The sequence below is a fragment of the Brugia malayi genome, assembly GCF_000002995.4.
Source record: "Brugia malayi strain FR3 genome assembly, contig: Bm_v4_Chr2_contig_001, whole genome shotgun sequence".
Lineage (NCBI taxonomy): Eukaryota > Metazoa > Nematoda > Chromadorea > Rhabditida > Onchocercidae > Brugia > Brugia malayi.
The window spans coordinates 1,679,210-1,703,625 of record NW_025062476.1 but is presented as its reverse complement, the minus strand read 5'-3'; the positions used below and the strand labels follow the sequence as shown (position 1 = coordinate 1,703,625).

At 25.4% G+C, this 24,416-nt stretch overlaps 4 protein-coding genes across 4 annotated transcripts; 3 read left to right on the top strand and 1 right to left on the bottom strand.

Moving 5' to 3' along the window:
• Positions 1-6,906: 6,906 nt before the first annotated feature.
• Positions 6,907-11,426, top strand: Bm2272 (Uncharacterized protein; the record flags this gene model as incomplete). The annotated part of the gene is made up of 12 exons (XM_043078106.1): positions 6,907-6,967; positions 7,465-7,663; positions 8,018-8,235; positions 8,617-8,717; positions 8,917-9,036; positions 9,445-9,558; positions 10,045-10,118; positions 10,237-10,388; positions 10,486-10,542; positions 10,618-10,727; positions 10,874-10,951; positions 11,169-11,426. The coding sequence occupies 12 exons, from the start codon at positions 6,907-6,909 to the stop codon at positions 11,424-11,426; spliced, it is 1,542 nt and encodes a 513-aa protein (XP_042934040.1).
• Positions 11,427-11,836: 410 nt separating this feature from the next.
• Positions 11,837-16,001, bottom strand: Bm8850 (Uncharacterized protein; the record flags this gene model as incomplete). The annotated part of the gene is made up of 3 exons (XM_043078105.1): positions 11,837-11,991; positions 13,905-15,666; positions 15,903-16,001. 3 exons carry the CDS (start codon positions 15,999-16,001, stop codon positions 11,837-11,839), a joined length of 2,016 nt encoding a protein of 671 aa, XP_042934039.1.
• Positions 16,002-17,989: 1,988 nt separating this feature from the next.
• Bm6160 (Uncharacterized protein) lies at positions 17,990-20,110 on the top strand (the record flags this gene model as incomplete). Its single annotated transcript, XM_043078104.1, has 4 exons — positions 17,990-18,109; positions 18,385-18,750; positions 18,992-19,279; positions 19,970-20,110. The coding sequence occupies 4 exons, from the start codon at positions 17,990-17,992 to the stop codon at positions 20,108-20,110; spliced, it is 915 nt and encodes a 304-aa protein (XP_042934038.1).
• A 1,421-nt stretch (positions 20,111-21,531) lies between these two features.
• On the top strand, positions 21,532-24,416 carry Bm8851 (Uncharacterized protein; the record flags this gene model as incomplete). Its single annotated transcript, XM_043078103.1, has 7 exons — positions 21,532-21,559; positions 21,717-21,857; positions 21,973-22,143; positions 22,946-23,025; positions 23,366-23,469; positions 23,975-24,101; positions 24,303-24,416. The coding sequence occupies 7 exons, from the start codon at positions 21,532-21,534 to the stop codon at positions 24,414-24,416; spliced, it is 765 nt and encodes a 254-aa protein (XP_042934037.1).

Genomic DNA, 24,416 nt, shown 5'->3' with positions numbered 1-24,416 from the left:
ACACAGAAAAACACAGAAAAAATTTCCTGAAAATTCACAAAGAAAAGCATTTTCTTTTAAATAGCGTAGCAAGTTGTTGAACTACGTTTTAAGATCAATTTCAGATCAAACAAAAAATTAATTTTGAAAAAGTTAAGTCCTTTTTAATCTCTCGTTTATAATAGGTATGATAATACTTTAACAATTGATTTTACTTGGAACAAAGGTGAAATTTAAAAAGCTCTTCATCTTACCAAATAAAATCATTGTTCATGTATATATATTAGCACTAAATAATAATAATAAATGTTGACAATTTATTTACTTATTACTTTTTGTTTCTGTTTATTTCTCCTCCTATTTTCGTCCACGCCTTCCTTCTTTCATCTTCATTTTCATCCTAACATTTTGTCCTTTCTCGGGTTTTTATTCTTTCCAATTTCAGATTATTGTTTTCAATCATTCTTTTCCATCTTTGAACTGAATGAAAAATGACGAATGAAGAATCAACAACAATCACACATTTTTATTCCTCTTCTTTTCAGATTACTCAATAATCACTTTGAAATATGAAAATATTAATTAAAATATAGACAAGTGATGAAATAAGCATTTAGTTATGTTTTTCGTCAAAAATACATTTGTTATCCATTTTTCTTTTTTTTTTTTTTTTTTTTAGGCAAATATCTAATCATATATTTCAAAGTATTTTATTATTCCTTAAATTATGTATAGTTGAAAAGTATGATCATCGATTGTATTATCACAGCAATAATTTGCAGTAATTTAACGGAAACATACTTCCATGCAAAAAAGAGAAAATAATCATATAAAGAGATATTGATAAAAGATAATTATTACATAATTTGTTAGATGACAATAAATGAAAAAAGAAAAACAACCTAAGTAACATTTTCTCCATTTTTTGAACCATTCATAATGACTAAAAAAATACCTTTTAATTGTTATCTGTCACTGTTACAGCAAAAAAGAGCAAAAAGTGCTCTGCCAAAATGATAAATCACAAGATAATAAACTATGTTAAATGTAATTATGCTTCACCGGAAAGTAGAAGATTGCAAACTGAAAGAAACACATTTGTACTATCCTTTTAAATTTTCAAAAGTAATTTAATTGATGAGAAGACGCACGGACAAATCTATCTATTCTAAAAAAGAAAAAAAAAAAAATCTGTCTGCATTTGCAAAAGAAATTTATTTTTTTTTAAAAAACAAAAAAGGAAAAACTTAAAATTTAGTTATTAATAAAAAAAAGTAAGTAGTTTTAGTGATTTTTCGCTACTTTTTTTTTCTAACGAAAAATTAGCGCTTCAATGTTGTTCTTTGCATATGATAAAATTCTAGCAAATAATAAGAAAAATATCAAATAGAGGCATAACACTAATAATTTACTTTAATTGGCATAAATTCCGATTTAAAAAATTCTCAAATTTTCACAATGATAAATTACATTCAATTCTTTCAACAATCAATCGTACAGGAAAAGTACAAAACGTATTTGCTGATTGGTTGTCTTGCGAAATCGACAAATTTTGCCTTTATTTGATGTCATTTAATGGAAAAAATTGAATTGAATTGAATTTATGTCGAAATAATTTTCTACTGAATCTACAAAAAAGCAGAAAAATTTGTGAAACAAAGATTTTCTTATTTAAATATTCCTTAAATAAATTACAAGACTGTTGTAATTTCATATCAAGCCATTATTTTCCAACACTGTAGTCAAACTCTCGAATTGTACTCAAACTTGTATGATCAATCGATCATCTATAATGTCATAATATGTTCATTATTCGTTGAATATGTGTACTGCTTAATTTTTATTATTTCTTCCAAATTCTTTCATTCTAAAATTTTATTAATTCAAACTTATATTCAACTGTTATATCTGAGGTTATAAGTTCATCATTTCAATAGTTTAGTCATAAATTAATCTCACTTGTAATGTCAAAATATTGTAGAGATGTTCCACTTTGACAGTCACCATTGTAACAAACGTTATAAACCAGCTCCCACTATATAAAGAGTAAAGATCATCTGATAGCTCTCAATTTGTTGTAAGCCAATGCTCATTGTACAAAAGGAGTTGAAACATTATTTGGAGGTTTTGGTTTGGTTCATCTCAGCACTTAACGCAGTCATTTCAATTTCAATAAACGATGTCACAAACAGCAACAATAATAGTGGTGGTAGAACGGAAGTACGACAATTTATTGGACAATTAATGAACAGTTAGTGTAATTTAATATTCATTTTGTTCATTTCTTTCCTTTTATTACATATGTGTATCGTAAATTTCTTTCCTATTACATATGTATCGAACAATAAAGCTTTGTCCAATTATGAAGTTACGGCAACAACAACAACAACAACACATACTGTTAAAAAATTGCCCGACATCATCTATTTGATTATTTTTCTAATCGATATCAACCATAACTACAGCTACATCAAAACAACCATCCTACTTAATCATTATGCAACATTACACTGCAGTATTGAAATGAAACATCATCATTCATATATCAAGCAAAATTTAGAACTAACTTAATCTTAAAATGAAATAATTAAATGGAAAATGAAATATTTTGCGTAATGGTTTAACAATCGGACAAACAAAAAAAAAATGATTTAAAAAAAATCATTTCGTGAAAAATGAGCAAAAATTCTAACAAAATTTTGTTATATAGCATGTTAGATTTTTGATAAAAAAAAATTTCATATTTTAAAAAATGGGAACTTTTGATCGGTTTTCTTATCAAAAGTCTTAAAATAAAAACCGATAATCACAAGATCGTCCTTCACATTTCCAATTCTTCGCTCTTTTTTTTTTTTTTTTTTTTTTTTTTTTTGCTTAGATATTCATCAATCAAAACTATGTTGATAGCTTATCAGTGATTTAATAATGAAATTTATCAACCAGTTCAAATTCCAATTTTATCAGATTATGGAACAGTTGCTCTTCACTCCTTTCTAATAATTATATTTTTTAGTAGCATAAAGACTACGGAAATTTGTCCATTTGGTAGTTCAACTATCATTAAATCCAATCAGTACTGATACCAATTTTGAAAACAATTATCCAACTGTCACAAATATTAAATGAAACACAAATATATTAAAATATATGTTAAGAAATGGGAACTTATGATCAGTTTCCAATCAAAAATCTTAAAAATCAACTCATGGTCAGAGTATGATAATCGTTCTCGTATTTCCCATTCTCAATTTTTTCGCATTATTTCTTTAAAATGTTCAATACATGTTGGGCGCGGAATAAAAAGGAAAAAAATGCCGATATTTTATACGAGAAGTTGCAAGAAAATGAGAAAAATAGAGGATTTATTGAATGAAAGAAATCGAAAGGAAAATTGAAAAAAAAAAAAAAAAAAGTAATGAATTTGAAGTGAGAGAAAAATAGCAGAAGGGGAGAAAAAAAAAGAAAGAATTTGTATGAAATTTGTTGAACAAAAAGAATGACATGGAAAGAAAATTGTCCAATTTAAGAATTATTTGATTGATACAAAAGTAATTACGCTTTCAGAGAGCAATTTTCAAACTGATATAATTAAATAAGTATTAAAACAGGAATTTTATAAACAAAACAAATTTTTGACAAAACATTTAGAATGCAATTTCTACATCCTGTTCCTTGCTAAGATTTCCACTTATATAATACTATTAGAAACTTAGAAATATAGATAAATATTATAGATAAGGAAACTTTGTAGTTCATATTGTCATGAAGAAACTACATTAGTTAATCTACTGATCTTATCCATTTCTTGTTTATACTATGATACAACAGAATGTCAGCTTTGAGCTTTATACCTATTACTTCTGTGTACTGATCATTGCTATATTAGTGATTTATTTATAAATATATTTTTTAATACTAACAATAAACTGTCATTTTATTCTCAGAGTTCATTTATCAATCCTGATTTGATATTGATGAAGACAACCAAGCACAACTAAACAAATTTACATCGGTTGAGAAGAAAGCAATTTCAAAAAAAACAAAAACAAAAATTAAAAGTGAAAAGTTGTAAGAAAAGAAATGAAATATGTCGTTTTCAATTCTTTATACAATAGTCTAAAAAAAAAAACTGAAACATTGATCACAATCCAAAAAATGAACGAAGGAAACGGAAGAACCAATTCAGTAGTTATAAATTTTGTTGCTATATAATTTAAATGAAATTTAAAAAGTGAAATTTCAAACAATTTCAGAAATTGTTTTAAAAATGATTCATAATTGTTTGTTTCAAACTCATTCTTTCAATCCAAAAATTGAAAGTGTTTCAAATTTTAGATCAATTTAGTAAATGACAAAGGAAAATATTTCAAATTTTAGATCAATTTAGAAATAACAAAGGGGACCATTTCTTTTTTTTTTCTTTTAATTAAAGGAAATCATTTCATTTAAATGCATCAAACGATGCGGCAATACAATTAGCAGTATTAACTTATTCTTTCAGAATACAAAAATTGCTATGAATATTTTTAATGATATCTCATATATCATCTAACTACATAATACATATTGTCATATTACGTAAATTAAATTAAATTTAAATATATCATAGCAAAAGTTTGATCACTTAATCAAAAATCACTTTTTTAATTCATAGAATGGAATCAGTAGCTTCTTAATGGATAATATTTATTGAATTAATAAATGATAAATACCAACGAGGTTAACCTTTACACCCAAAATGAGAGGCTTTCACTATTTTTGCAATGAATGTTTACAACTGAAATGATATTTGTCCCTTATAACCACCATAGAACTAAAATCAAAAAAAAAAAACGAATGCAAAAACAAACATAATAATTTTCATACGAAAAAAAAAAAAAAAAAAAAAAAAAAACAAACACAACAATTATTATACCAAATTCAAAGCATCTATTCATGCAATCCATTTAAAACTATTCCACTATGTAAATAGCAAGCTGAATGGGGTCGATCATGAGCAAAAGTTGGATTTACGACAGAAAAATGAATTAAGAATAAAGTAATCAAGATGGAATTTGATTTTTTGAAATACTTTTCTTTTTTTGAAATTTTTAGAAAACACTCCATTATATAAACTTTCCAATGTAAATTATATATTATTCCCCAACTATTTCAAAATATAATAATTCAAATATTAATATAGCGACAAAATTTATTAAATTCAGGGAGTTTTTTTTTGACTAAAAAAGAACCTTCCATATTATCATTTTTGAAATCAAACAGATTTCCCTTCGAAATTTCCCTTTTCACATTAATCAGAAGAAAAAAAAAAAATTGACATCTAGTATGTGAAAAGGTCACAGTCCCGCGTCTACGTCAACAGTCATGCTATTAAATAAGTTAACTTGATGCATAAAAAACAAAATAAAATTTTACTTTTATTAGAAACCCATCGAATGAATGTCCCTCATCTTATCCCTTCTCCATACCTTTTTCTTTCTCTCGAAACATTGGACAAATATTTGATGAATGATAAGAAAAATTTACGGGACCATCTTATAATCGTCAATTTCATTATCAACACAAAACTATGTATTATTTATTTATCATTAAGTAACAGAACATCGTTTTATATGCTTCATACCCAAATTATCACAAAAAAATATCTCGAATATTCGGTAATATGTGACACTAAATTTATATTAAATAGAAAAGAAAAGAGTGTAGAATCTGAGAATTTATTCACAGTATGTGCATGTGTATGTGAGCATCGATAAATACGTGTACGGGTATGTACGTACGTGTTTCAAACGTATCACAGGAATTCATTAATAAAATGAAGTTAATAAAATGAAAAAAAAAAAAAAAAGACAACGGAATACCAGTAGGTATTTCAAGCAAATTTTAAATTATAAAAGTTATCTCTTTCCCTAGCTCACTTATCTATCAATTCATAATATACAAAAAATTATATAAAAAAGCAACTAATGAGTTGGTAGCAAATTTTACAAAATATTGAAAATAAAGTAATTAGTAATTTTTTATGATGTAATTTTAAAAAATTAGCGCTTTAATTATGTTTTTTTTTTTTTTTTTTTTTTTTTCACAAAAAAAACAACAAGAATACATAGAACAATGGAAATAAATAATGGAAATATTTTCTGATCAAATAAATTATCCTAATTATTATTTAAAACTATAACAAACCAAAAAGTGCAAAAATATTGGTAAGATAATAAAATCAAGAAAATGGATCAAAATAGATAAAATAATCAAACCTTATCATTATGAGAAATTTGCAACACAAATATAATTCTTTCTTTCAAAGCTATTTTTAATTTCATTCAAAAAATTCAACTTAATAAAATTTATACTGTGACAGTAGTCGTAATATAAACATTTCTCTTCCATTTCCTTCCTCACAAATAATAAACTTCCACGTCCATTAAATTGAAAAAACAAGAAAAATAAATTTATATATAGGATGGATTTCACTCCACCCAACCACTAACCATCCTAATCTTACATTCTCTTTCTCACATTCTCAATAATTTACCGCTTTACAATCCCTAATTATCTCCATCCCTGTCGTCTCCTCATATTATGTTTTCTTTTCTCCACGTAAAAGCTCTCAAGCAATTTCTCCACACATCCCTACATCTATACTCTTTTATTTCAATCTCCATTTCTCCACTAAACAATCTTGTTCTTCTTTCCTTCCACCTCCTGGCCACAATATTTCCGCATCTTAGCAATCTTTGTTGTTTCCTCAAAATCACACACACTCCCTCAACAAAAACAAAAACACTACGGCAAAAGCACTTCGCATCCTAATTTAGATTTAATGCGGCCAGTCGACGCTACTTTTATGGGTCTTAAATTTTCGAAAAAAAAAAAGGAAAATGTCTGAATATTGAGGTTTAAACTTGGATCAATGGGTGGTGTGATATGATCAATTCGATTTATTTAACCGACGAATATACTACGGAATTTCGGAAGACCCTATCCGGTTCGTTTTCTCGCTCCGTTTCCGCTTATTATATGGCTTTTAAAATTGAATAAATTTTATGTTAGGAAAATACTATCTTGTACCAGAAAAAGAATGATGAGGTTGGGCTTACAACATTTGCAGATCTAAATTTCGAACATTTCTGTTGGGATGTGCAAGATTTTAGGATCTCTTTTTTCCAAAGGCATACAGAAATTTTAGATACAGGATTTTGTAACAACGATTGCTGTTATTATAAACTATAATATTGGAACTTAATATGCGACTCACTCACGTTGATATGTTTTTTCACTTCCTGCTGTTCATTCCTTGCCATATCTCAAACTTTATTTGAAAAAAATGTTGGCTAAGGAATTTCTCTTGAAATTACTTCCGCATTCTTAAAATATTTGTTTTTATTTTTGGAAAATTCAAACACTGAACGTTGAGTTGTTTTCTGAATATAATCTTTAATTCCTTATTTCACTGCGCGAAATGAAATCTTCCTTTTTTTGCAGGTGATAGCAGCTTTTCGAAACCTTTTCCGCATTTTTATCTTCCTGATTTTCTTACCAGCAAGGAGTTCATAACCGATCTTCGATCAGAACTGGGAACTGTGCAGTATGATCGTAAGGAGAATGACCTTTATTCATTGAACCAAACAGCTGATTTATCGAACTTTGATGCTAATAAATTTCCAGCATTGACGAAATTCAGGCAAGGAATTTTTTTTTACTTCTAACATCAAATTTTAAAAAAAAAATGGACGAAATGTTGCCTACTGAGCGTGATAGCCCAAAATTCGTACGGAAAAAAGAAAGTTTTGTAATGTACTTGGAGAAATGTTGAACTTTCTTTATAAATTTATAGAAATATCAATGTGCAACCAGTTATTACTGTGGCATGATTTTATGATAAGTATCATTTTAAGTGAATGTTTTCTTGAAAACCATGCATGTCATTTAATTTGTTTTTTGATTCATTATTTGTGGGAAATCTAGTTTTCCAAAACATTTTAAAATTATTGGCACTCATTATTGAATTCCAATTTTAGTATCATTACTTTTTTAGGGATTTATTTAAAACCGATGTTCTAAATTGGTTACGTAATGTGTCCGGTGTTGATCTAAATAATGAAGTGGCAATAACTAGTAGTAATTATGCTTATACCGACTTACTCTTACCACATGATGATCAGTGTGAAGGACGAAAATTCGCTTTTACACTTTATTTAACATCGGATTGGAAGGAAACTGATGGTGGACAGCTATTACTGTATGATTGTGATGGTAAAATTATGTTGTTGTTAAAAGCTGTAATTTCATGTCCTTAAATTGTGATTATAGATTATTCGGTCAGTCAGTGCTTCCTGTGTTTTATTAACTTTTAAATTTTGCTAATCCTTTATCTACCATTAGCTTTATTCACACACATGCATTGCTGCTTTGCATTGTCATGCAAAAGTTTGCAAGAAAAAAGGAAAATCAAGTATCGCTTATAAAATTTATACACTCCTACTTATTAAAAGTTTTATGCATCAGAATAATTTGGTCTTGGACGGAGACATTTGACATAGCAGCTTGAGGTTAATATTAAATTATCTCCTGTCAGGTATGTATCACGTTTTAAATCAAATGTCTAGCATCGTTAAATGTGTTTATTATATTTAGATAATGACAATCCCATATCGGTTGCCCAAATTACGAATCCAACAGAAAATATGCTTGTGATGTTTGAAGTATCACAGCGTTCATGGCATATGGTTACTGAGGTATTTCTTTGACATATTTTTGCTATATACATTTGAATGGGATTTTTTTTATTTTGGTTTTCATATTTATTGTATTCGCTTCTTCCATGCTTCATTTTTCTTTATTTTAGTTTACTCTGTTTCATCGCTTTGCTCATCTTGTTCTACTTATTTGCCATCTCTTTTCTATGTTCTTAATTTTTTCAATCCACTAATTTAGGTACTTTCACACAAAGGACGTCTTTCGCTACACGGTTGGTTCCATCATACGGCATGTAACGTTTCTGATAAAGTAAAGTCAGTTTCCGAAGGAAAATTGAAACCAGACATGAATATTACTGTAAGTTAATAAGCTCACGTAGATAAAATTCATGGTCTTAAATTCAAACAAAATCATTTATGATGCTTTATCACTTACTGGTTTCAGATGAAATCCAATTTATTTTGAATTATTTCATTATCTTACTGCCTAACATAGATAACTTACTTTTAACTAAGGATTCTCTTCACACCACAATGTCCTAGAATGTGAAATTTATTGCGGATCATTAGTTTTCTTAATGGGATAATAAGTTATCAAACATAATTTTTCTAGATATATAAAATGCAGATATATAAAAAGGGAGCTAAAAGAGATGAAGAATAAGGAAAATAAGAACTGGGTTTATTTTGGTGCATAAATTTCTATGTAATGCATTTTTTGAACCGAAATATTAAATGTTCGAATCACTGAGAAATACAATTGTAGTATGAGGAGGTGCTGGAATGGATTAATCCGGAATATATTGATCCCTCGCAACAGTCAAAAATTCACTCGATTTTCGAAGAGAATTCAGAAATCAGTTTATTTAATTTTATCCGCGTAAGTATTTTTCCACTGATAAACTACTCGCTATGCTGTGTATATGTAAATGGGACAGCCTATGAAGTTATTTTTTATAGGTATTCAGTTCATTTGACACTTATGTTTTGTCTGAATGATAATTCGTGAGAAATCTCAAATAAAAAGTATAGCTGGCAAGAAATGCTAAACAATTAGTCTTCTAAATGAAAGATGCATTACTTACTGTTTGGCATAAATGTATTTGCTAGAAAAAAATTTACTTCTGTCTCTAAAACCAATTTTCCGCAGTAATTTTCATCCCAGATTTGAACGTATGTTACATTTATAACAATGAAAGAAATTTTTACACATTGCTTCACAGTTTTTCTACATGATTTCCGAATTGACATTGTAAAATGTAGGAAAAAAAGAGAAAAATTGCGATGATACTGATGTGATGAGGTTTTAAATTAAATAGATTTTCTTGAACTGTTTCTTATTGCTGTTCAATAATGCAATATTTAGGAGAATAAATTTGAATTAGCCTTGCACGAATTAGACACTGCTTGTTTCGAACATATTGGACCTCTTAATAAAAGGTATTTTATTTTTACAATGGCGATTGGAAATAATAAATTCTTATTATTTAATTTCCTTAAAATTTTAAAATTTTTATGATTTCATTTTTTCCAAAAAAAAAGAGCTTTTTTCTGATAGGAAATTGGAACGTTTAAGAGAATATGCACTGCCATTAGATAGCAATTTGCTCTCTCTTTTACGTTTAGTACGATCTCAAGCAATGACACTACTTCTTTCCCAATGGACTGGTCTACCTATGAATTCTGCTAATGATTTCGATAGTGAACCAGGCTTGTTATTTTTTTTCTTTTTTTTTATAAAGCATAAATATGCATTCTAAGATCATTCTTTTCTCAATTTGATCTAATATCGCTTTTTGTTTTTCAGATATCAAAAAGAAAAAAATTGATGGTAATAAGTGCGAGAATATTACATCTTATAACGGTATGAGTTTCCATTGGAGATGTATTAAAATCATTTTAGAAGTGTTTTTTTCACCTTCTATCAAAAATTTTTAAGATATTGAATGTTGTTCATCAGTATATCGAGTTGGAAAAAGTTGTTATACGATGGTCGACGATGAAGTTGTTGATGAGACGGAGCAGCTTGGTTGTTGTTTAGATTTCAATGTAGTTTTTTTTTTTTTTTTTTTTTTTTTTTTTTTTTTTTTTAACTTTTTCCGGTGTGATTCTCATATATGAAGATTTAATAGAGGAAAGAGACATCGGTTAGAAGTGAAAGATCAGTGGTAAAATAAAGTTTGGAATTTTTTTAGCTATTTTTATTTCCGAATGAGTGGGATGATGAGCATGGTGGTTTCATAAGCTATATTACCAAGAATGAGGAGGAAGAGGTTTGTTTTTGGAAATATTACTGTTATATTTCATTTCATTATATTAGAAATTTGTGAAATATATTTGCAGTGCCATGCTGATGGCGTAATTAAGAGTTAGATACTATCTTACATGGTAGACCTACTTGTAAGATAGTATCTACATATTAATTTCAGGCTTTTTCGTTTAATTAAGTCATGTATTAACATAGTGCAGCCAATGTTGTTTTTATTTCAGGTGCTAAGGGTATCTCCGGTGCGGAATAGTGCTGCTTTGGTATTTCGTGAACCTGGAGTATATCCATTTGTGAAATATGTGAATTGTAAGGCAGAAGACAAATATTACTATGTGATTAGTTGTTCGTTTTACGGCTTTACAGTTGATGATTCTTCCGTTACAAATAGCGAAGAGAATGTGGAAAGTGATGATGAAGTTAAAAACGATGATGAAGCTGGATCTAGTTTTAGTAAATTTGAATCTGATGGAAAAAATTGATTTGAAATGTAATTTATACAGTTTACTTGATCTACAGGCTAATTAAATTGGAATTTGTTTGTGATAAATTGATATTAATATAAGAGAAATTGACATGAAAAATTGATTTGTGAGAAATTCAAACATTATTTTTGTTTTGGTTGCATACTTCATATATATGCATCATTAGCAAACGATATGTTGTAGCATGCAAGTAATGTTTCTTTTTTTTTTTGCCCAATTTGCTCAATGCAAACAAATATTTTAATTTGTTATGTTTATAAGACATCTGAATAAATTTATTGATTTAAAAATATGACAACTGTAGCAGCTGAAATAAATTAACTTTTTTTCAAACATTTTCAGGTTTTTCATTTCCGAAATTCTTACATAAGCTTAAATTCAATGAAAATTTTTGGCTGAAGAGAATTTTATTGTTGTGGTCCGGTACAAAGACATGTTTTACGACACCACAGAAATCGTGTAGCATTGTTGGAAAGACAGTAACCTGCATCTGCCCAATGACTGCAATTAGTTATACTGAATTCATCTTTTTCAATGCTGCAATCCATTTGAAATGGTTTCCCTGTAATAATCACTTCTTTAAATTACAAAATGATAATCACTATAATTGCTGGTAATCACTATAACTGTTAATAATCACTATAATTGTTAATAATCACTGTAACTGCTAATAATCACTATAATTGCTAATAATCACTATAATTGTTAATAATCGCTATAACTGCTAATAATCACTATAACTGCTAATAACCACTGTAACCGTTAATAATCGCTATAACTGCTAATAATCACTATAATTGTTAATAATCACTATAACTGCTAATAATCATTATAATTGCTAATAATCACTGTAGCTGCTAATAATCACTATAATTACTAATAATCACTATAATTGCTAATGATCACTATAACTGCTAATAATCATTATATTTACCTAAGAGATTGTTACAGTTGTAATATTTCTCCGCTCATTACTTCATATTTCTCTATTCTTCCATTTCAGATTACTCAATCTTTATTTTCTATTTTAAATCATTTGATCTCCTTTACATGTTTCAGATTAACTGATCTCTTTGTTGTTGATCTTTTTTCTTCAAATCTCAGTATTCTGTGATCCATATTATCTAATCTTTATTTTATTACCTTTATTTATTACCATTTAATTTATAATATAATAATGTTTAAAATAAAAATATCGTAGATTAACTTTGTTTTGTTTTGTATTTCAAATTATCTAACCTCAATTGTTATCAGAAACTTTTGAATATACTTCTTTTATGCTTTAGTATTACTACTTTAGTATTACCCTAATCTTCTTAATACTTTTCAAATTTGCTATATGCACAATAAATGACAAAAAAAAATTCAATTAATGATAAAAAAAAAAAAATAAATAATCAGTTTTCCTAAAAATTCAAAACTATTTAATTCCTTTCTCTCTCTCTCTCTCTCTCAAGATTCTTCTATTCAAAATTGTTTTACCAAAAGTTATTTCATTTGCTATACTATAAAGTATTTTTTTCTTTACTTTTTACTTATTTACTAAGTTTATAGTTTAAAAAAAAGAAATAAGACTTTATCGCTCTTTAATACAATGATAATTGAGTCTTAATTGTATTCTTTTTACTTAAGTAACTTACTTAAGTAAGTTACTTAAGTTACAATTGCAAAACCGAATAACTTACAAAGTGGTTGTTTATTGCGTTTTAAAAAATTTATTTTATGATTTGTGGTTATCGCTTTCCTTTCAACATCTGAAATTATTATTAAAATGAAATGTAGTTCACAATTTACAATTTCCGAAATTTTGTTAACATATTATTTTAAAATATATTTTTAATAAATATGTTTTTAAAATATTTTTTTTTTTTTTATTTTTAAAAATATTATATTTTTACATTACATAAAGATGATATTAAGATTTGTAAATTTGAATATATCAATGATAATTTGTTATGCTTTTTGCAGTTATTTATTAATTTTATAATTTTAAAAGCATTAACCGAAAGGTTAGCCATATTAATTTTCATGCTTATATAATTAATTCAAATTTATCAAATCTTAATTTTCTACATAAATATCAATGAAATTGTTAGTTTGAAGTGAAGAATTAATTTTTCTCGAGATTTTTCTCGAATCTTCTATTAAAAAAAAAAAAATGCAATCAAAAATATTACTCTTAAAATTTATAAATTATTGAAATGAGTGCAATTTTCCGAGACTTCTCATAACTACCATCTATATTCTCAAATATCAACATATATTTTCAATGCAATTAGTAATATTTACAAAATTTCAATATTACATATTAATTTTATTTTAAAACATTGATTCAAATTTTAACTTTTACTAAAAGTTAATTTATAATATAATAATGTTTAAAATAAAAAGAATTAGTAATTTAATTTTTATTTTCCAAAAAATAAAAAATAAAAAAAAAAAAAGAAAAAGCAAAGAATAGATAAATTAACTAACCATTAAAAGTGTGAAGTTGAATTTTAACTGTTGCATTACTTTTCTCCATATAATTCAAATTTGTTTTATTTGTTGTTGTACCATTTAAAATATAATCAAAATTTTGTTCCATTTCTGTTGAATTTGTCATATTTGACTTTATAATAATTCCATCTATTTCTGATATTTTATTATCAAATTCTGATAAGTCTTCTGATACTGTTAAATTTGTTTTTTCAATTTCATTAATATTTTGCATTGGTATAGAATTAATTGTTGTAAATGTATGATTAGTTTCTGTTAAAATTTTCTCAATTTTTGAAAATTCCAAAAATGGTCTTTCAATTATTTTTTCATATGCATTTTTAGTTTGTTTATTTTCTGCAGTTTGTAATTTTATATTATTTGGAGAATTTTTTTGCTTTCCTTTTACATTTTCATTTTTATCAGATTGATTTAATTGTATGGTAGTAGCAGCAACCGGAATAGAATGAATTATTGTTGTACGAGTAAACTGTACAATAATAATACCGGTAGCACTTTCCGATGCTTTACGTTGATAATCCCGAAAAATGATCGTTTCATTTAATAAATCACAGAATAATTCAGTTATTTTTACATTTTTCTTATCATCTATGATAAAATGTCGACAAATGATTGATTTTTGTACGCTCAAAATATCATCCATGCATTCATCCGGTTTATCGAACCGGCATACATTATAATAGTATTGTTCCGTACATTCAATTTCAGCAATCTCTTGATTTGTCATGCAAATTCGAATCAAATAATTGGAAATATTCTCATCATATTGTTGTTGATATTGTTTCAGTAATTGCCAAGCTATTTCTTGATCACTTATTGTCGTATTAAATTTCAAAAATTCAATCCATTGACTCAAAAGAATCGTATTGCTAAATTGTTCATCGGTGAATATTGTAGTACCATTGTATTTATTTAATGCAAGTGCAACATTCAAATTTTGAAGCATTTTTTGTGCCCAAAATTGAAATTCTAAATTGCTGGCATTTTTATTTTGGCTAAAAATTATTGCACTTATTTTATCATAAATAATCGTTTGAATCCAATCAACAAATGTTGAAATTGTTAATGTATTACCTTCCTGACATGAATATTCCGTCGAATTAATGAAATAACCGTTTTCCTGATCAATCTGAAGACAAAATTTATGACATTTTTTTGTTTGTTGCAAATTATTGCATACATTTGTATCCTTATTTGTTAAATCTTCCACATTTTTGATCATTTCTTCGCAACAAAATGTTAATTTTTGATCCGTTGAACAATTTCGATCGATCGTTGAAATATGCAAAATATCCAATGGTTGTTGTTGTTGTTGTTGTTGTTGAATTAAATTAATCGATTCCAACGATGAATTCCAAAAATGTAAGTATTCATTGAAAATATGATATTTTTGTTTTTTACTATTAGAAATACAAGATTCTTCCGTTATTTCCATTTTTTTTAATTTTGAAATTTCATTTGTTGTATCAATCATCGTTTCATCTGTATTATGCTTTAATTGTGATTCGGAATTATTTGAATACCACCAATTTGATTTATTTAATTGCCATTCTTCGTTATTCGCCCAATTTGCTTGACGTGGATAATTTATTTGACCTTGCTGATCAACACTATGACCTTTTGATAAATTCTTGCTGATCAATTTTACAAACATTGGATTTGATTGTTGTGTATTACCAGCAATTCGTGCTAATTGATCATATCGCTCGTCTATTTTTGCTAATTTCTTCAAGTTTTCCTACAAATTATTCATACATTCTCAAATATTGCTAAAAAAGATTTCTTTTCCTCTAATTTTCAGAAAATTTTTTCGCAAAAAAAATGCAATGAAAAAAAAAAAGACTTAAAGAAATTTCTTTTTAAATTTTCAGAAAGAAATAAATATACGTTTGATTGAAAGTAAATATACCTTTGATTGAAAGTAAATTACCTTTGGTTGAAAGTAAATATACCTTTGATTGAAAGTAAATATACCTTTGGTTGAGAATAATGAGATGAAATAGATGAAAAATTTGAAAATCTATGATTGATAACTTGACCAGTGCGTGGTATTATTGGAAATAATTTGGTCATTTCTAAAAATGAACACAAATTAAAGAAAGTATTATTTCCAAAAAAAAAAAAAAAAAAATATTAGCAGTATTATTTATGCTAATTTTTTTTATTGTATGTCAAAAAATAAACATTTGTAAATAAAAAACAAACAAAACAAAAAAATATATATATATTTTTATAATTTGAAGCTGATAGTTTAAACTATCGTTGTAAGTTTTTGATACTATCAAAAAATTACAAATGCATTTTTTTTTTTTTTTTTTTGATTGAAATTTAATATTTCAATTAAATGCCATACCTAATTCTGTAGTATTAATTGTTAAACAATGATGCAAAATTATCCACAAAAGAATACGTTGAAGTTTCATTTTACAAAATATTTCTTATAGTAATAATAAAAATAGTAGTAGTAGTAGTAGTGGCAGTGGCGCTAATGACACTGATCAATATTAAAAAATAAGCGCCCAAATGACGATTTATATGATTGATTCCAGTAAAAAAATTAATACCAATAAGAATTTTTATTCAAAACAAGAATGAATTGATAAATTTTCATAATTTAAACCATCCATTGAAAAGTTAATAATTGGGGCGGAAAATAAGATCCACAAAAAAGCAAAAAAAAAAGTAAAAGAAGAAAAACAGTTCCATAAAAATGGAAAAAAAAAATTACAATATGGAAAATAATTTAATTTTATATTTTTTGAAGTGGGAAAGAGAGAAGAGGAAAATTTTAATGAAAGAAATAATTTAAAAATATGTGTAATTAAAAAAAAAGGAAAGAAAAAAAAGAATGAAAGAAATGAAAAGAGTATAAATTTCAAAAATTTTATTAAAAAAAAAAAATTAACTCTTCGACCTTCTTTTTTCTCATAAAGATTTATACATTTTAAAACGAATTTTGTATTTTTAATTTATAAATTTAGGACAAAAATTAGGAGAAAAGAGAGAGAGAGAGTGAGAGAGAAAGAAGGCAGAAGAGTTAATTTTAAATGGATAAATATGATTTTAGTAAAATTGAAACGAAAAAAGAATGAAATTTTCTTTCTTTCTTTTCTTTTTTCTTTTTTGTTTGCTTTCGTTCTTGAAATTACTTTCATTTTATGGCAGTAAAATATTTTATTTTCATTATTCAAATTTTATGTTTTTTGAAAAAAAAAATAACTTATATAATGCATGAAGTTATTAAGTAACTTTTTAATTTAAAATTAAGTAACTTTACTTAATAAAATTAAAATTTTCGAAAAATTTTTCAAAATATTCAGACAAAAAAATGTTTATATTATGGAAATTAAGTTATATCCAATCATTCTTCATTACTATTTTTTTTTTTTTTTTTTTGAAAATTTCAGTATTTGTAAATTTGAACATAACAATTTTAAAATTTGAAAATAAATAATATAAGATTTGCAATTATTTCAAATTGTCTAATTTTGAACATTTGTGTTTATCGTAGTATTCAATAAAATGTTTACTTTGTTTTTTTGAAACAGATGAGCTATTAATTTCTGAAATAATATTAATAATTTATCAAAATTAATAATCATTTCAAAAAACTATCAAATTATTTCGATTAATTTCATTTATTCAATTCATTTAAACATTGATGAATTCCTTCCTGGTCATTAATTATTTGTTTCAATCTTTTTGAATAAAATTTTTATCTAACTTTTATGCAAAATTTTTCATCATTTCGGCAAAATTGATATACTTGCCGAAAATTCCCGGAAACACGAAAAAAAAAAAAAAACCGGAAGTGAGATAATGTTATGATGAAAAATTTTTAGCATTTAAATAAATAAAATAAAATGGGCGGCAATAATATGATATAATTTTTTTGTGAAATTTGCATAATTTAATAAATTTCAATGAATTTTTCTTTTACTACAAAATGGCAAATTTCTTAACAAATTATCATTTTCATCACTTGTAAACTCGAATAATTGGTTCTCTTTCCTCTTTCTTTTTTTAAAAATTTTTTCAATTTAATTTGAGAATTTAACTCGATGACATCAAATCCAGTGGTCAGTGTGATTGAATTAGCTGGTCAATATAAGAGTGAATTTGAAAATGGTTTTAGTAAATTGGTGAAACATGCTGCTACATTTGCTAATTCAACTAGCAAGGTACGATATAAAGTTTCTTATTTTTGAAAAGAAAAGAAACAAATAAATAAACAAACAAACAAAGAGGAAAAGAAAAATAAAAAAAATTAAAAGAAAATTGTCACCAAAAAAAAAAAAAAAAAGAATTTAGATCAAATATAAATTAAATAATAGAATAATTTTCATCCTTTTATTACACTTAGCTCATTCTATATTAAATAGCAATTTTTTTATTTAACTTCAAATTTTTAAAATTGACTTAATTCTTAATTAAAATTTTAATTAATTTAATTTAGGCACGAACATATGAGCAGTTCAATGTTTTTCATCGTGAATTATTGAAACGACGTGATGAGATGATAGTAAAAATACAGGACACACAGTCAACATTATCTGACTTTGACACTGCGACACTTATGAAAGCTTTCTCCTGGATGGCTGTAATGTTATTAGGATTAAATTTTGGCGCATTTCTTGGTGGCATACTTTTCACTCCGTTACTCGAATTTTTCCTAAGCGGTACGGATGCCGCATTGTTAGCATATTTTATCGTTCCGCTTTCCGCCTATTACTTTCTACATTTGCCACTGGAAATGAAATCAATGAATGATGATGATGATCTATTTCGACGACATATGCTATTTCTATTTGCCACTTTTGAGGTATTTTTTTTTTTTTAATTAATTTAAAAATGAAATTTTTAATCAAATCATTTATTAATAAATTTGCATTTAACTCTATGTTTAGTACAAAGATAGTTAACTTTGTAGATGTAAAATGAAATAGGTAAAAAGTTAAGAAGCAAAAAAAAAAAAAAAAACTTATCGGGATGTTTTTTTCTTTTTTTAATTATTGCATTATCAGTATTGTTTATTCTTATCATTGTATTCCTTATCATTTCAGGGATTATTAACAGGATTTATCTTCTCGGACAAAGATCTGATCGGTATACCACCAATTGCAGCATTAACACCAATATCTATCGGTTTAATTCCACATTTTGGTTCATCAATAATTGGCAAAGATCATGCAAAACTTTTATGCTTAACAATTGGTGGTGGATTCATTTTGCATTTATCATTGGGTACAATTATTGACTTATCACTACCATATCTTTTACTTGCTGGCCTCTATGGTTTCATTGGTTTTGCTATATTACAACTTTATGTGAATAATGCTGGAAAAGACATTGTTAGTTTGAAATTTTTTAAATTTATTGTAAAGCTAAATTTATTCACTGAATATTAGCTATTACTAATGATCGCATAAGCTGTTAGGTAATCTTTATTAATTTATTAATATTTTAGAAATCACAGTTATAAATTGATTATAATATACTCAAGAATTGATCATTTAGATAGATATATCTAGCATATGACATATAAATTGCACGTGTTTGACGTGAAGTAATGCATATCTAGCATATGACATGTAAGTTGTACGTGTTTGACGTGAAGTAATGCATATCTAGCATATGACATGTAAGTTGTACGTGTTTAACGTGAAGTAATACATATTTAGCATATGACATATAAATTGTAAGTGTTTGACGTGAGGTAATATTTAGCATGTGGCGTATGAGTTATACGTATTTGACGTGAACTAATACATATCTAGCATATTACATATGATTTATACGTGTTTGATCTGAGGTAGTACATATTTAGCATATTACACATGAATTATGCATATTTGACGTGGGGTAACACATATTCAGGATGTGACATATAAATTGACGTGTTTGACGTGTAGTTACATCAACACATTGTATCAAATTTTAACTTTTATACGCACAATTTTTGTTTAACTTTCAACTTTGACCTTTAAAAAAAGAAAAAAAAAGCAAAGTGAAATAATTGTGAAAAAAAAAAACATTTTCAGGCAATTACACATATGTATCAATTTTTGTTTGTTTACGCCGTAATATTCTCGCAAGCATTGATATATGCAATTTTTGCTTTTGATGCAAAAGAATTAGCAAATACAACAACACAACATTCATCATCATTATCATTCTTCTAAAGCCATATCATTTATCATTTACTTATCACATTGACAACAGAAGAAAAAAAAAAAAATAGAAATTGAAACACTGATCTAATGGAAAAGAGCAAATGTTAAATGAATAACTAATTGATAACAAAATTTTGCTAATAAACAATTTTACTACCAATGATTTCTCGTACCTTTGATTACTGATTGTTATTTGAGAGGCAAAGTTTACACATATTGAAATTTTAATTTATTCATTTTTAATTTAAATCGCTGCTTTTTTGCTATCTTTGATTCATAGACCGATTAGCAGTGATAAGAAATTAAAATAAACAATTTCAATTAAAATGAAAATTTTAATTAAAACACATCGATATATTTGATTGATGACAAGGAATTCAAGTAAATGAAAGATACTTAATTATAATATTAATAATTTATATTTTCATAATTGACAGTGAACTCTGACCTCAGCTTTTCTAAACTTTGCATATAAGATATCAACACTTCTTGTTAATGACTACAATATTATTATCAGTAAAGTAATATGATATTATCAGTTGCTCAGGAAGAGATAAAAAATTGAGATATAAACGGTTTAGAAATGATTGATAATGATAAAAGGGAAGTAATCGATCATAGATCAAATGTATTTTAATTAAAATTAGCACAAAATATCGGTGAATGAGAGATAAAATAGTATCAATTATTGTAAATAATTGATAGCACAATTTGAAATTAAAAATATATTTTCATTTTTTTTTTTTGCTATGATAATAGCAATTAAAGTTATTTTAATAGTTATTTGATTAATTATATTATTAATATCATTAACATAACAAAAGTAAATTCTTTCAAAGTATAAACAAACGCTGTTTAATTGAAGAAAAAAATTGATAGCATTGAAAATTAGCATAAAATTGATTTTGTACTATACTATAATATAATTTATAATTGAAATTGGTGATAATAGCTAATGTAAAATTAGCAAAAATTGTAATTTCTCAAATTTTATTAATTCCGATTAATTAGTACCATTTTCTAAATAAAATTTCAACTATAATTGTAGACATCATATATCTTAAGTTATCAATAATTTAATTTAAACCAAATTTTAAATTGATAATTTGATCATAGCTGAAAAATTTACTCTTCGAAGACTTTTGTACCTGGATTCACTCGTTGATAAGTGCATTGTACTGAAATATACCTTTAATTGTATTTCAGAACTGTTTCATTTTTTTTTTCAATTTTAAAATCTCAAATAGTTAAAAAGCGCTGTTTAGAAAATCTGAAAAAAAAAATTAGCATAAAATTGATTGTAAAAAGAAAAAGTTATATTGATTAAAATTTATATAAGTTTGAAATTTCTAATTATTGTTTAATTAAACGGAATTGATTCGGTTGTATCTAACAAAATACTTTTTTAATTTCTTAATTCTGTTTCATTAATGCATGTGCTAAAAATTTATTTTATTGGTAAGTGAACAATAATTTGATAGCAAAATGATTTTAAATTATTTTTAAATACTTCAATTTTTCTTTTTTTTTTTTGTTCTTTATTGTATATTTTTATTTAAATTAAATTTAACTAATAAATTGATCATTTCTGTTCATTTTTAAACAAATTTTTCAGTCTTAGTTAGTGCAATATTAATAGAATTAATTAATTGTAAATCGATGAAACGATCAAAATGCAAATGGATGAAAAAATCAGTAACGGCAATTTCAAAGAAAAAATCTGATTCAATGAAACGAAAATGTGTATTTAGAAAAGGTATGGAAGAAAAAATTAGTAGCAAAATTAAAGTAAAATCAAAATATGAGAATTGTCAATAACATCGAGATTTTCCTCGAGAATTTGTTATAATCATTTTGAAAAGTTTTTCAAGGCGAGAAAAATACAACAACAAATTTGGAAATGAGAAATGCACTCAAAATGGGTATAAAAAGTGCGCTCAAAATGGATCAGGCAAGATCAGCACAAGGATCAATGTTTCTTGTTCATCAACAACCGGATATTTTAAATAATACCGGAGAGGATGGATTATTTCCAATTAGAGGTAAATTTTATATTTAAGAAAAAAGTAAAAAAAAAAAAAATTTCAAATTCAACAAATAATAGAAATAAATAAGATTGGTTAATAAATATTTTCTGATGATAATAATGATAATATATACCAGGTAATAAGTGAAATTTTCATAACATAAAGATCAAAATTGTCAAAATAATATTGTATGAGTTGATTCATACAAAGTAACAAGTAATACTTTCTTAAGTTTGCATAAATTTTCTCGAGAATCTCGCTTTAATTATGTTATCATTTGAGTACACAGTGAATTTTAGGCAATGAAATTGTAATTATATACAAAAAAAAAATTGTAATTAAAAAAAAAATTAATTATATATAATTATATATTGTAATTATATGCATTTTTTTTAATAAAGTTAAATTAATGAGTTTCTAAAAAAAAACTTTTTATTTTCAAAAAATATATTCTCATTACTATTATTATTCTAATATTTGGTTCTCTCTTTTTTGTTTCCTTTAACTTGCAAATTATTAAATTTCTTTTGAAACTAAAAAATTTCAATTTCAATTACTTTACAATTTCTAAAATAACAATCTAATTTTTTCAAAAATAGATTATATTTTCTTGTATCTAAATAGCAATTAAAAAGTTTCAGTGTAAAAATTTTTCTAGAAAAAAAAAAAAAAAAAAAAAATTCAAAAACAAAAATCTCTTTATGAATGCTTTTTTGTTCATTAATTAATTTTAATTTTTTCAATCCTAAATGCTTGCCGTATTTAATAATTTTATTAGTTTATAATTAGATGGAAATATTTATTCTATTTTAATTAGATGAATGGTTGGATATAGCAAATCGAATTGATGATCATCCATCTGCCGAAGAAATGGCATATAATTCAGCTAGTCAAATGGTTTTAGCATTTATATTTCACCATGAAAACTATATGCATTTTAATATTTAACAAAATTATTTTTTATAAACAAAAAAACTTTTTTTTTTTTTTACTAATTACAAAATTTCACTAATTACTAATAATCTTTAACCATTACAATGGAAATCTAATCGATAAGAAACAAAAAAAAAAAAATGAAATTCTTTTTAAAAATTTTTTTTTTATTTAGTAATTTTTTATTCATTAGAATACACTAAAATGAATGTATTTTAAAAGTTTAAAGAAAAAAAAATTGAATTTCAATAAATTTCAAATTTAATATTGCAATTTAAATATAATAATTTGTTAATATCTACAGGCATATTTAATTCGTGAACGACAAAATGATGAAAGTTGTAAATCATCCGTTGCTGCATGTGATGCTTATACATCGATGTGGCCACAAATTGATGGCCTTTGTGAGTAAGTTATTAGTATCAAAGTTAGTTAAATTATAAATACAAATAAAATTTATCAAATAATTTTAATTGAGCAAAAAAATGAGATAGATGAGTTCAAAATATTTCAAATGGTAACAAGTATTTCTCATTTTATTAAATAAAATGAGTTTGTCTCAGATTTCAAATATAACTTTTTTGATTTCATAAAAATTTCATCGTTGATAAATGCTTAATCTAAATAGATCTTCAAATGATCATTGTAAAATTAATTTGCATATTTTTTTTTTTTTTTTTTTTTTTTAAAGAATTAAACAACTGTTATCTTGAAAATAATCTGTTGTTTCTTAGCTTTTAATTTTAACTTATGGTATAAAATAAAATTGTTGTATTAAATTAAAATTTCTCTGAATAACAATCCAAATGATTAGCAATTTGATAGCAATTCATTGTAATCAGATTATCATATGATCTGTTGAATTATTCATGTTCAAATTTCATCCAAAATTTCAAATTAATTTTTATTTTAGCTTATTTTTTGTAAAATGTTTGGTTGAAGTAGCTGGTATGATTTGTCGTAATTATACTGAAAAAGATATTTTCAAATATGCGCCAGATTTATGTGATAATATATCTGATTTTTGTACTCAAAATCGAGTAAGTGTAAAATAATTTTTGATAAATTCAAATCACCAGACTTCTAAAGTTGAATTTTTGACAATTCAAATCAAACTTTAAAATAAAAATTGAAGTCTTACTGATACTGCAACACCTGGTATCTTTAATTTCTATTAAACTGACCCTAATACATTCTTTACAAACTTTAAAATTATTAAAATTTTAATATCATGAATTTAGGAAGCAACAATTTCATTCTGCTGGGCGTATCTTTATCATCGATATGGAGAAATTTCAATGAATCCGCAGCCACCAAAAACAGGATTTAACAAATTTATAGAAAGTTTCATTTAA